This window comes from Pseudophryne corroboree, chromosome 10 (assembly GCF_028390025.1).
Source record: "Pseudophryne corroboree isolate aPseCor3 chromosome 10, aPseCor3.hap2, whole genome shotgun sequence".
Lineage (NCBI taxonomy): Eukaryota > Metazoa > Chordata > Amphibia > Anura > Myobatrachidae > Pseudophryne > Pseudophryne corroboree.
In genome coordinates this window covers 290575268-290589265 of record NC_086453.1, presented here as the reverse complement: position 1 = coordinate 290589265, position 13998 = coordinate 290575268, and the positions used below count along the sequence as shown (strand labels likewise).

The window sequence follows — 13998 nt, the reverse complement described above, 5'->3', positions numbered from 1 at the left end:
GTGCCTAGAGCCTGGGATTGACAGGCGACTGCTCTAATAACAATGCAGCTTGCATTATCATGCACACACAGTCACATGACGATTATTCCGATCATGTGACCGTAACCCATAAAGGTAAGCAATAGCCTGTACCTGTCTCCGATCTTAGCTTTTAATAATTCTATTATGAATTTCATTATTCCTTCACTGTCTTTTTATTAATATGAGTGTAACTACTGTTTCTTTTTCAAAATTATTATAAAATGTATATATGGATTATTGTTTAATAATTAGTTATCAGTGGATTCTAATCAATAACATAATTTCCCCTATAAAAGGGGAGTCAGTTGAATAGCACATTACCTTTTGATAAAGCTTCCTGGAACAGTGAAACGCGTCAGTGACTGAAAACACCAGGCTGCTAGACTACTCCCTAAAGCACATTTACTCCCAGGGACATCACCAAGTACAACCTAACCGATTTCACTTCGCTCACTGTGAACCAGGATCCATTTATTACTGTTTGTCACTGCTGCATGGGGCACCATTTACTTGGATTCTTCAATTTGGAGCACAGAATTAAAGGACAGCTTAATTACCATCTCTCTGCCCACTGTGAGACAGAATCCACTCATTGTTGCCGTTGCCACACGGACGCCCCCCTTCCTTTTGTATACTCACCTTGGAACACAGGATCGGTAAAGTGCTATACCAACTGATATATTCACTTGGAACAAGTCTAGCAATTTTGTGTATTATCAATTGACTGTCCATATATATTTTAACTATTTTATATGTTTATTATTTCTTGTTTCTAAATTGTTTATTAAAATATATCTACTTAGTGAAATTGTTCAGCGCTGTATATCTGTATATTGTTGTTCCTTCTCGTTTTGGGGAGACGATCTCCCAATATTACATCTGCTAGGAAAAAACACTCCTGTAAGCGCCTGATTTTTATATACTTGTTATATAAACCTTTTTATGTTTCCTTTTTTGTTTTAAAGGATGTCCTTCTGGGTGGTTTGGCCAAGGTTGTCAGTCAAGATGTGTGTGCCAGGATGACAGCCAATGTGACCTGGTAACTGGAAGATGCACCTGCCCGCCTGGGTGGACAGGACATAATTGCAGGAGAGGTATTTTACTTGTGGGTTACTTGTTATTATCAGTCCTGATTCCCGAACCCATTACTTGCGATTTGTCTACCACCAGCTAAGAACGGCCATGGAATGGTCCCGAATTACGGATATTAAACAATGGGTTCTTATAGAGAATGTAACTGTATCCTCATTGATAGCCCAATTTTTCTCCCGGGCGTCAAAGGGATTTGATTCTTGGAAATTAAGAAGAGTGGTTCGTGTCGGCCAACTGGTGAAGAGTGGAGAGAGAATCCCTCTCCCTACCCTGCAGACACAATGGAATTTTTCGCCAGCAGAGATTTGGAAATATCTCCAGTTGAAGCACTTTTTAATGGAGAGTAACCTGCATCCTGCAGCTACTAGACCATTGGCAATTTTTGAGAACATGTGCGTAGATTCTTCTCGGCTGGCACATTTTCTTTCGAAATGTTATGGCCTCCTGATAGAAAACAGGTTCACGGAGCTCCCCAAATACACGAAGGCTTGGTGATTTGCAAATCAACCTAACGGAGGAAGACTGGAAAAGAAGTTTCCAGGCCACTTTTGCTAGCTCAGTTAGTTATTGTTTTTTTTTTTTTTTTATTCAATACTTTTTTATTGATTTTGTGTTTTTCAGTGAAACAAAAATACAAAAACAAACAAAGCAAACCAAAACAAATCCCCAACCCAGGGAATACGCAGATTCCCAATTCTAGTAGTAACCAATTAGTACAGTAAAGCATGTGCAGGCTTAATTCCGTTACAGATAGTATGAATTAGAACTAGTATCACATATTAGCATGAACCATATAGAACAATGTATATTGTATAGAGTCGTCTATGGCAACACACCATAAATATTGAGCAAATCATACAACAGCAATATTGTCAAAGTATGACCGACCGACCGCGGGCGCCAGGAGACCCCACAAATAAAGAGAGGCAGCTCACCCCATGCAGGTCTAGAAACACACTCCCACACTAACCCCCCGGTACGTGTCTCATCTCCCGTCCGCCCAGGCACGGAGCCCTCAGTAGTGGGTACTCAGACACTCTGGGTCATAAAGCGCGGAGACTCAAGCCATCTACCCCACAGGTCCTGATATTTCCCCCCCGCTTTTCTAGCTAAGTATACATATTTCTCATGAGAGGCCGTATCATTTACAAGTGAGACCCAGGATCGCATTGTGGGCGCATCTTTGGCTAGCCAAAGCCGGGCGATACACACCTTGGCCAGGCCACATAGATTAATTACATATCTTCTGGCAGGGAGGTCCAGGGCATCCTCCTCCACAGCAGATAACACACATGTCGTCGGGGAGCATACAGACGAGGGAATACCCGTTGACACCAGGGCGTCAATAACACCCAACCAGAACACGGCTACCTTGGGGCAAAGCCAGATAATGTGCCAAAAGTCCGCGTCCAGACTATCGCACTTAGGACATCTGGAGGAGTGGGTACCCCCTATACGTCGCAAGCGCACTGGGGTCATATAAACTCTGTGTATTAGAAACAGTTGGATTTGTTGATATCTGGTGGTGGTAGTGGATAATCGTGGAGAACACAAAGCACCCTCCCAAATCTCATCAGAGATGGTACCCAAGTCAGATTCCCACTTATTCCTGAGAAGGGATAACGGGTCAGAGTAGTGAGATCGAAGCATGGTTGTATAGATGTTGGACACCAGATGTCCATTTCCCAGGGACTGCAGGAGAGACTTCACCGGGGAGTCAGCTATCGTTGGGGGAGTATCGGGAAATTGTGCATTAAGCGCATGTCTCAGTTGCAGGTATCGGTAGAAATGAGACGAGGGTACACTGTAATCCTGTTGAAGTTGCAGGAAGGATTTCAGTATACCATGGTTATACAAGTGTCCCAGGGATGTCACCCCCCACCTCCCCCACACCGCCCCAGTCTGCAGCGAAGCCAATTCTGGGAAGCCAAAGGCATTGTCCAGAGGAGTATCTGGGTCAATACCTTGGCCTAATAGGATAACATGTACCTGTTTCCATATGAGGACGGCCTGTTTTATTATAGGGATCTTGGACAAGTTAGGGTTCCCACAGATAAGCATCTGTAATGGAGAGCCATCAGGGTAGGCATGTAAAAGCATTTGGGAGTGTATGGTGTGAGCATCTGGGGCATTTACCCACTCCCATATTTGTGCCAACTGCGCAGAATAGTAATAAAATCGAAACATAGGGAGAGCTAAGCCTCCCAGCACTCTCGGTCTGGACAGAACGTCAAGTCTCAACCGCGCTCTCCGACTGGCCCAAATTAAAGAAGAGAGCAAACTGTCAATCTGTTTAAATGTCTTCAAGTTAATATATATAGGGGATTGCTGGAGGACATAAAGGAGTTTAGGCAAGTATACCATTTTTACCAAATTGACCCTACCAGTAACAGTCAGGGGCAGAGTCCCCCAAACTTTGACCTTCGAGCGGAGATACACCATCTGCGGCATGATATTAAGGGAAACATAGGTACAAGGGTCATTCGATACCCATATACCCAGGTACTTGAAAGAGTCTACCCATTTAAGGGGGGTATGAATCACTGGGGCCACCGGAACCGGGCCTCTAAGTGGAGTAATGGTGGATTTGTCCCAGTTAATTTCGAGTCCGGAGAAGCGTCCGTAGTTGGTTATCAAGTCAAGGAGTTTAGGTAAGGAGGAGAAGTAGTCGTCCACAAAGAGCAAGAGGTCATCAGCGTATAACGCTATCCTGTCCTCTCTTGCGCCAACCCTAATACCCACAATATCTGGATTTGCTCTAATCAAACATGCCAATGGCTCAATAGCAATGGCAAACAGTCGGAGACAAAGGGCAGCCTTGTCTCGTTCCCCTGGACAGGGGAAAGGAGTCCGAAACAAACCCGTTCACCGAGACTCTGGCCATGGGCAGAGAATACAATAATTTAACATAGCCAATAAAGTTGGGGCCCACGCCAAACCTACCCATAGCCTCCCAGAGGAAGGCCCACTCCACCAAATCAAAAGCCTTTGCGGCATCTAAAGAGGCTATAACGGCAGAGCAGTCCTCCCCCCGAGAAACCTGAAAATGAGTGAACAGGCGCCTCAAATTTACAGCAGTGGACTTGCCAGGCATGAAGCCCGTTTGGTCAGGGTGAATAATTTGGGAGATAACCTGGTAAAGTCTGGAAGCCAGAACCTTGGCTAGGATTTTAATGTCCGTGGGCAGCAGGGAAATAGGACGGTATGATTCAACCCTCCTGGGGTCCTTATCTGGCTTGGGAATTACTATAATCAACGCCTCTGCCATAGACGGGGGAAGCGCGCCTTGGGCAAAGATTTCATTGAATAACTTAAGCAACTGAGGGGCAAAAATTTTGATATGCTTCCTATACAGTTCTGACGGAATGCCATCAAGGCCGGAGGCCTTACCATCGGGGGAGGCAGAGATCGCAATCTCAATCTCCTCCAACGACAAAGGAGCATCGAGAAGAGCCCTGGCTTCACTGGAGACACGGGGCAAGTGGATTCCATCCAAGTAGTCACGCAGTTCTAGTGGGGAACAGGACAATTTAGAACTATAGAGCGCCTGATAGTATGAGACAAATTCCGCCACGATTTGGGGGGTGCGGTCCAGTACAGACCCAGCCGAGTCCAAAACCTCCACTACAGTATGAAAGGAGCGGTCACCCCTTGCAAGATTGGCCAAATAAGAACCTGGTCTATCCCCAATAGCATATTGGACATGCGAGGAGAAGAGAAGTCTGTGCTGGGTTTTCCCCCACAGGTATTCCTTCCATTCACCCAGCGCATGGAGCCACACCAACTTAGAGGCGTCTAGGCCATCGCGCACATACATCAGCTCTGAAGCAACTACCCGGGCCTCCAATTCAGATTCACGTTTTCTAAAGGAGGATTTAAGACTCCCCACCCGTTTAATCAATGTTCCTCTTACAAAGGCCTTGAAAGTGTCCCACAGCAAAGACACATCCGAGGTGTGTTCATGCATAACAAAGAATTCTAACCAGCTAGCTTCCAAGTCGGATCCCTCACCCATATGCGTCAGCCAAAAGGGATTGAATTTCCACACTGCTTGGCCTCGCTGACAGTTTAAGTCAATATGTAACGATATGGGGGAGTGATCCGAGATACCCCTAGTCTCATATCTGACAGTTCGAACTTTGGGCAAAAGCTCCCGGGACAAAAGAGCCAAATCTATCCTAGAGAAGGATGAGTGAGAGTGTGAAAAACATGAGTACTACCTCAAGTCGGGATACTTCAATCTCCAGGGGTCAACCAAAGTCAGCTCCGAAACAGTGTCTGCAAATGGGGAACGCTTGGGCTGTGGGTTGGAGGATGCTGTAGACAGCCTATCCAACTCGTGGTTTAAAACGTTGTTGAAGTCACCCATACAGATAACAGCTACCCCAGGGGATGCAGCCATAAAGGCAGACGCCTTTTTAAGGACGTCATGCGAGTATGGAGGGGGCACATACACAGCCAGCAATAATAGGGGGACGGAGTTAATTCTGCACTTGAGAAACACATATCTACCCCATTGATCCGTTTGCACAGAATCAAGCGCAAAGGGAACAGACTTCCTAATTAGGATCGACACTCCCCGGGACGCTGCGGTATGCATGGAATGGTAAGCCCAGCCCACCCAAGGTTTTTTAAGTGACATAATCTTAGTACCCAGTAAGTGGGTTTCCATCAGGCAAATTATATCTGAGGCGTAAAGCTTAATCTGTCGAAGCACCAGGGAGCGCTTAATTTTGTCATTGATCCCCCGCACATTCCACGACAGAAACTTAACCAAAGCCATAGCAGGGCATTGTTGTAATATCACAGAGCACCCGCAGCCGGCCGCCCCCAGTGACTACCAAGAAAGATACGCTCGCAGTTAGCTGCGACATAGACGTAGCGGAAACAAGCACATTGCACAGCGAAAAGTTAAAACAAATAATAACAGTCTAACAGAACCCCCACCCCCACCCCGTATACCACCTAAAATTAGCAGCATACCAGGACCCCTAACAACAAAATACCCTAAATACTAACAATAAGAGCTAAGGCAGAGAACGCCTTAACATACTCCGCCAATACCAAACAAGGCCAAATTCTAAATCCAATAAGGGGGCCATGAATTTAATGTTCTTAAGACAGGAGAATCTCCCAGCTAAACTCAAATCCCCCCCTAGACCACTACACCCACCCCAACTTTATATCCCTTTACCCCTTAAAGACTTTATGACCAAACAAACACAGAGATTATAAAGCCTAAGAACCGTAAAGAAGTAGCATCTAACAGTCTACCGTCTCCGCAGACCTACCCATTCCCAGTGAAGGTCCATAAGAGCCACAGAGAGCCCCTACGTGCGCAACATAGCAGCACAACACAAAATAATAGCATAGTGACTAGTAGAAAAATCACATACAGGAGTTCAATCAGCGGCTAATGCCCCCCCGAGCCGGAAAGCGTCCATCCAGCCAAACTAACATCTTGCGGGGAATCGTGAAGAATATATCCACAAATAGCTATACATCCCTCCCGAGTCAACACAAAAATAACATAGCAGGCATAAGAGAAACGGTATACTTGTAAGTAGAGAAATCAAATGCATAAGTTCAATCAGCGGCTAACGCGCGCCGTGCCGGAAAGCGTCTGTCCAGCCACACTGATGCTTCACGAGGGGTCATGAAGAATTTTGTTTCTCCATCCGAGACCACCCGCAGTTTAGACGGAAAGAGCATGGCATAAGGGATATTCAGTTCACGCAGCCTGCGTTTCACAGGGACGAACTGAGCTCTATCCTTCTGGACGTTGATAGCAAAATCCGGAAAAACTGAAATTGTAGAACCGTTCCACTTAAGGGGGCCCTTAGTGCGGGCCAGTCTCAGAATCACATCTCTATCCCGATAATGAAGGAGCTTGGCATTAAACGTACGGGGAGGTGCCCCTGGAGGAAGTGGACGCATTGGGACCCTATGGGCACGCTCCACTGCAAAGTGTGAGGTGAACTCCTCCGCTCCAAACGTATTCAGCAGCCAACGTTCAAGAAATTTTTCAGGGGAGGCACCCTCCTCCTTCTCCGGAAGTCCGACGAAACGGACATTGTTTCATCGCAATCTCCCCTCCATATCCGTCATCTTTTTATGTACCTCCGTCATCTGAGACTCCAGAGCAGAAGTGCGTCTACTGAGAGGCGTTACCGTGTCTTCCAGCGTGGAGATGCGCGTTTCAACTTCACCAACCCTCTCTCGCACCCGCTGAAGGTCTTGGTGTATAATAGATAAGTCCGCCTGGACCTGACCGATCCTGTCGGCCAAGCGGGCTTCACTGGCCGTGACCGCATCCAGCACCTTTTGTAAAGCAGCATCGGTGGCCTCCACAGATGAGGAGCTAGCCGACGGAGAAGGCGGTGCCGAAGTCGACCGTACCTCCCCCCCCTGCTGGGACCGTGTCGGAGGATTTCTGGCAAATTTTTCTAACTTCGCCACAGCCGCGGCAGACTGATGCGGCTTGACCATTATAGCCGAGCAGACAGCAGGGAGCAAGGAAGTATAGTAAAGAATATAGCAAAAACTGTCCAGGGGCAGCCAATGTATAATATAGTGTAGTATATCAGAATTGTCCAGTCACAGGCTGCGGGTAAATATAGTATATCAAAACTGTCCAGCGAACGACCACGGGAACATGGTCGTATCAGAGGAATCAGCCTCTGCCAGCCCGGAATGAGAATTCACAACAGCATAAGGGACACCAGCAGCATTGATTTGGACAGATATGCCCTGTGGGATACTCCAGGGGTTAATACAGCACGGCTCCCCTTCCCCTGTGTAGAGCTGAACTGGGCAGGGCAGCACTTATAATGTGGGGAGGGCACAGGCACTTATATTGGACAGCCGTGCCGCGCACCTCATCCCCAGCAGTAGAGTAAAGGAGGACAGTGCAGGAGCCGGAGAGTACAGGCTGGGGCCGCCGGAGCGAGCGAGGAGAGCGGCGGCGGGTCACGTGACAGCGCCGCGGCCGGGAACCCCTCGGAGACGCTCTCAGGCACAGGCGGGAGCAAAGGAGGAGAAGCGCCACAGTCTCCCACGGCAGCGGCAGCCGCGGAAACGGGTGCAGGCAGCGCTTAAGGCAGGATCCGAGTGCAGGCTCTCACCGCGGGCAATCAGGATGGCGGCGTCCCACGTGATCCAGCGGGCCCCGGACCCCCGCACACCGGAATCGGTCTGCCGCAGCGGATAAAGAGCAGACGGGTCCCACAGCGGTACAGGGGCACCTCCACACTGCCTCCCAGGTATTGGGGCGGTCTGCAGGCCCAGGGGGGGGACACAGGATGGGAATTCAGGATAAAGTAGCTGGAGAGACACACAGCCTGTGTGCTACTCCATGTCCGCCGAAGCCACCCTCGGTTAGTTATTGTTGAGTGATTGAGACTCAATTCAAAAATGTATCTAGCTGGTATAGATGCCCCCTGACATTGGCTAAAATGTTTCTTGGGGCAGGCAATGTAACAATGAAACTGGTTCCCCACTACGTATCTGGTGGGGTTGTCGTTTACTCCGCCCTTTCTGGAACACAGTTATTTCTATCTCTAGGTTGATTGTGGGGTCGGAAATCCCTTCTGAACCCGCTTTTTGGTTCTTTAATTTGCTCCCTGGCTCTCTAACGTTATAAAAAAAAATAAGAATTTACTCACCGGTAATTCTATTTCTCGTAGTCCGTAGTGGATGCTGGGAACTCCGTAAGGACCATGGGGATAGCGGGCTCCGAAGGAGGCTGGGCACTCTAGAAAGATCTTAGACTACCTGGTGTGCACTGGCTCCTCCCACTATGACCCTCCTCCAAGCCTCAGTTAGGTACTGTGCCCGGACGAGCGTACACAATAAGGAAGGATTTTGAATCCCGGGTAAGACTCATACCAGCCACACCAATCACACCGTACAACTCGTGATATGAAACACAGTTAACAGTATGAAACAATAGAGCCTCTCAACAGATGGCTCAACAATAACCCGATTTAGTTAACAATAACTATGTACAAGTAATGCAGATAAACCGCACTTGGGATGGGCGCCCAGCATCCACTACGGACTACGAGAAATAGAATTACCGGTGAGTAAATTCTTATTTTCTCTAACGTCCTAGTGGATGCTGGGAACTCCGTAAGGACCATGGGGATTATACCAAAGCTCCCAAACGGGCGGGAGAGTGCGGATGACTCTGCAGCACCGAATGAGAGAACTCCAGGTCCTCCTCAGCCAGGGTATCAAATTTGTAGAATTTTGCAAACGTGTTTGCCCCTGACCAAGTAGCTGCTCGGCAAAGTTGTAAAGCCGAGACCCCTCGGGCAGCCGCCCAAGATGAGCCCACCTTCCTTGTGGAATGGGCATTGACAGATTTTGGCTGTGGCAGGCCTGCCACAGTATGTGCAAGCTGAATTGTACTACAAATCCAACGAGCAATAGTCTGCTTAGAAGCAGGAGCACCCAGCTTGTTGGGTGCATATAGGATAAACAGCGAGTCAGATTTTCTGACTCCAGCCGTCCTGGAAACATATATTTTCAGGGCCCTGACAACGTCTAGCAACTTGGAGTCCTCCAAATCCTTAGTAGCCGCAGGCACCACAATAGGCTGGTTCAGGTGAAACGCTGACACCACCTTAGGGAGAAACTGGGGACGAGTCCTCAATTCTGCCCTATCCATATGGAAAATCAAATAAGGGCTTTTACAAGACAAAGCCGCCAATTCTGATACTCGCCTGGCAGAAGCCAAGGCCAATAACATAACCACCTTCCATGTGAGATATTTCAGATCCACGGTTTTTAGTGGTTCAAACCAATGTGATTTTAAGAAAACTCAACACCACGTTGAGATCCCAAGGTGCCACAGGAGGCACAAACAGGGGCTGACTATGCAGCACTCCTTTTATAAATGTCTGAACTTCAGGTACTGAAGCTAGTTCTTTTTTGAAAGAAAATCGACAGAGCCGAGATCTGTACCTTAATGGAACCCAATTTAAGGCCCATAGTCACTCCTGCTTGCAGGAAATGCAGAAATCGACCTAGTTGAAATTCCTCTGTTGGGGCCCTTTCGGCCTCACACCATGCAACATATTTTCGCCATATGCGGTGATAATGAGTTGCTGTAACCTCTTTCCTGGCTTTAGTAAGCGTAGGAATTACTTCCTCCGGAATGCCCTTTTCCTTCAGGATCCGGCGTTCAACCGCCATGCCGTCAAACGCAGCCGCGGTAAGTCTTGGAACAGACAGGGCCCCTGCTGCCGCAGGTCCTGACTGAGTGGCAGAGGCCATGGGTCCTCTGATATAAATTCTTGAAGTTCTGGGTACCAAGCTCTTCTTGGCCATCCACGAGTATCGTTCTTACTCCTCGCCTTCTTATTATTCTCAGTACCTTTGGTATGAGAGGCAGAGGGGAGAACATCTAAACCGACTGGTACACCCACGGTGTTACCAGAGCGTCCATAGCTATCGCCTGAGGGTCCCTTGACCTGGAGCAATATCTTTTATAGCTTTTTGTTAAGGCGGGACGCCATCATGTCCACCTGTGGCCTTTCCCAATGGTGTACAATCCTATTGGAAGACTTCTGGAGGAAGTCCCCATTCTCCCGGGTGGAGGTCGTGTCTGTTGAGAAGATCTGCTTCCCAGTTGTCCACTCCGGGAATGAACACTGCTGACAGTGCTAACACATGATTTTCCGCCTATCGGAGAATCCTTGTGGCTTCTGCCATCGCCATCCTGCTTTTTGTGCCGCCCTGTTGATTACATGGGCGACTGCCGTGATGTTATCTGATTGGATCAGTACCGGCTGGTTTTGAAGCAGAGGCCTTGCTGGCCTCAGGGCATTGTAAATGGCCCTCAGATCCAGAATATTTTTGTGTAGGGAAATAACCTGACTAGACCAAAGTCCCTGGAAGTTTCTTCCCTATGTGACTGCCCCCCAGCCTCAAAGGCTGGAATCCATGGTCACTAGGACCTAGTCCTGTATGCCGAACCTGCGGCCCTCTTGAAGATGGGCACTCTGCAGCCACCACAGTAGAGATACCCTGGTCCTTGGAGACAGGGTTATCAGCCTATGCATCGGAAGATGCGATCCGGACCACTTGTCCAACAGGTCCCTCTGAAAAGTTCTTGTATGGAACCTGCCTAATGGGATTGCTTCGTAAGAAGCTACCATTTTTCCCAGGACTCGCGTGCAATGATGCACCGCTACCTATTTTGGTTTCAGGAGGTCTCTGACTAGAGATGACAACTCCTTGGCTTTCTCCTCCGGGAGAAACACTATTTCTGGTTTATGTCAAGGAACCATCCCCAGGAACAGTAGACGTGTCATAGGAACCAGCTGTGACTTTGGACTGTTTAGAATCCACCTATGCTGTTGTAGCACTTTCCAAAATAGTGCTACCCCGACTACCAACTGCTCCTTGGACCTCGCCCTTATAACGAGATTGTCCAAGTACGGGATAATTACAACTCCCTTTTTTTTTGAAGGAGTATCATCATTTCGGCCATTACCTTGATAAAACACCCTCGGTGCCATGTACAGTCCAAACGGCAGTGTCTGGACTTGGTAATGGTAATCCTGTACCACAAATCTGAGGTACTCCTGGCGAGGATGGTAAATGGGGACATGCAGGTAAGCATCCTTGATGTCCCGGGATACCATGTAATCCCCCTCGTCCAGGCTTGCAATAACCGCCCTGAGCGATTCCATCTTGAACTTGAATTTTTTTATGTTCAAGGATTTTAAATATAAAATGGGTCACACCGAACCATGCGGTTTCGGTACCCCAACCCGTGTGGAATAGTAACCCCGTCCTTGTTGAAGTAGGGGCACCTTGAGTATTACCTGCTGGGAATACCGCTTATTAATTGCCTCTAGCACAGCCTCCCTGCCTGAGGGAGTTGTCAGCATGGCATATTTTAGGAAACGGCTGGGGGGAGACATCTCTAATTCCAGCTTGTACCCCTGAAATACTACTTGGAAGAAACAGGGATCCACCTGTGAGCGAGCCCACTAATTGCTGAAATTTTTGAGGCGGCCCCCCACCGTACCTGGCTACACCTGTGGAGCACCCGCGTCATGGTGTGTACTCACAGGAGGCGGGGGAAGAATCTTGATTCTGGGAACAGGCTGACTGGTGCAGCTTTTTCCCTCTACCCTTGTCTCTGTACAGAAAGGAAGCGCCATTTGACCCGCTTGCTTTTCTGAAGCCGAAAGGACTGTACCTTTTTCTGTGAGGAAACCTGAGGTAAAATTATTTCTTCCCAGCAGTTGCTGTGGATACGAGGTCCCAGAGACCATCCCCAAATAATTCCTCACCCTTATAAGGCTCTCTATGCGCTTTTTAAGTCAGCATCACCTGTCCAGTGACAGGTCTCTAATACCCTCCTGACAGAATGGACATTACATTTATTTTGGATGCCAGCCGGCAAAATATCCCTCTGTGCATCCCCCATATATAAGACAACGTCTTTAATATGTTTTTATGTTTGCCAACTATTATCCCTGTTTGACAGGGTCACCAACCACGCTGCAGCAGCACTATCTGCAGGTCTCAGTCTAGTGCCTGAGTGTGTAAATACAGACTTCAGGATAGCCTCCTGTTTTTTATCAACAGGTACCTATTAAAGTGGCCGTATCCTAAGACGGCAGTGCCACCTTTTTTGACAAACGTGTGAGCGCCTTATCCACCCTAGGGGATATCTCCCAGCGTAACTTATCCTCCTGGCGGGAAAGGGTACGCCATCAGTAACTTTTTATAAATTACCAGTTTCTTAACGGGGGAACCCACGGTTTTCACACACTTCATTTATTCATCTGATGGGGGAACAAAACACTGCCTGTTTTTTCTCCCCAAACCTAAAACCCATTTATAGAGGTTAAAGTCAGAAATGTATAACACATTTTTTATTGCCGGGATCAAGTCACGGATTGGATTGTGTATATGTCTCCACCTTGTCGACACTGGAGTCAGACTCCGTGTCGACATCTGTGTCTGCCATCTGAGAGAGCGGGCGTTTTTGAGCCCCTGATGGCCTTTGAGACGCCTGGGCAGGCGCGGGCTGCGAAGCCGGCTGTCCCACAGCTGTTACGTCATCCACCCTTTTATGTAAGGAGTTGACACTGTCGGTTAATACCTTTTACCTCTCTATCCACTCTGGTGTCGGCCCCACAGGGGGCGACATCACATATATCGGCCTCTGTTCCGTCACCATATAAGCCTCCTCATTCAACATGTCGACACAGCCGTACCGACACACCGCAGACACACAGGGAATGCTCTAAACGAGGACAGGACCCACAAAAGCCCTTTGGGGGGACAGAGTGAGAGTATGCCAGCACACACCAGAGCGCTATATACTGCAGGGACTAACTGAGTTATGTCCCCTATAGCTTTATATCTATATATATATATAATGTATACTGCGCCTAAATTTAGTGCCCCCTCTCTCTTTTTTTTAACCCTTGTAGACTGCAGGGGAGAGCCAGGGAGCTTCCCTCCAACGGAGCTGTGAGGGAAAATGGCGCCAGTGTGCTGAGGAGATAGGCTCCGCCCCTTTTTCGGGGACTATTCTCCCGTTTTTTATGGACTTCTGGCAGGGGTATTTACCTCATATATAGCCCCTGGGGCTATATATTGAGGTATTTTTGCCAGCCAAGGTGTTTTTATTGCTGCCTCAGGGCACCCCCCCCCAGCGCCCTGCACCCTCAGTGACCGGAGTATGAAGTGTGTGAGAGGAGCAATGGCGCACAGCTGCAGTGCTGTGCGCTACCTTGGTGAAGACTGAGTCTTCATGCCGCCGATTTTCCGGACCATCTTCTTGCTTCTGGCTCTGTAAGGGGGACGGCGGCGCGGCTCCGGGACCGAACATCAAGGCTGGGCCTGCGGTCGATC

At 48.4% G+C, this 13998-nt stretch overlaps 1 protein-coding gene across 3 annotated transcripts in view; it reads left to right on the top strand.

Annotated features, from left to right (window-relative positions):
- MEGF6 (multiple EGF like domains 6) overlaps window positions 1–13998 on the top strand; it is a 225973-nt gene that overhangs the window by 126162 nt on the left and 85813 nt on the right. For all 3 annotated transcript variants that reach the window (XM_063943353.1, XM_063943351.1, XM_063943352.1), the window contains exon 17: window positions 987–1115. In XM_063943353.1, coding sequence (XP_063799423.1) covers window positions 987–1115 — 129 coding nt within the window. The remainder of the gene's footprint in view (window positions 1–986; window positions 1116–13998) is intronic.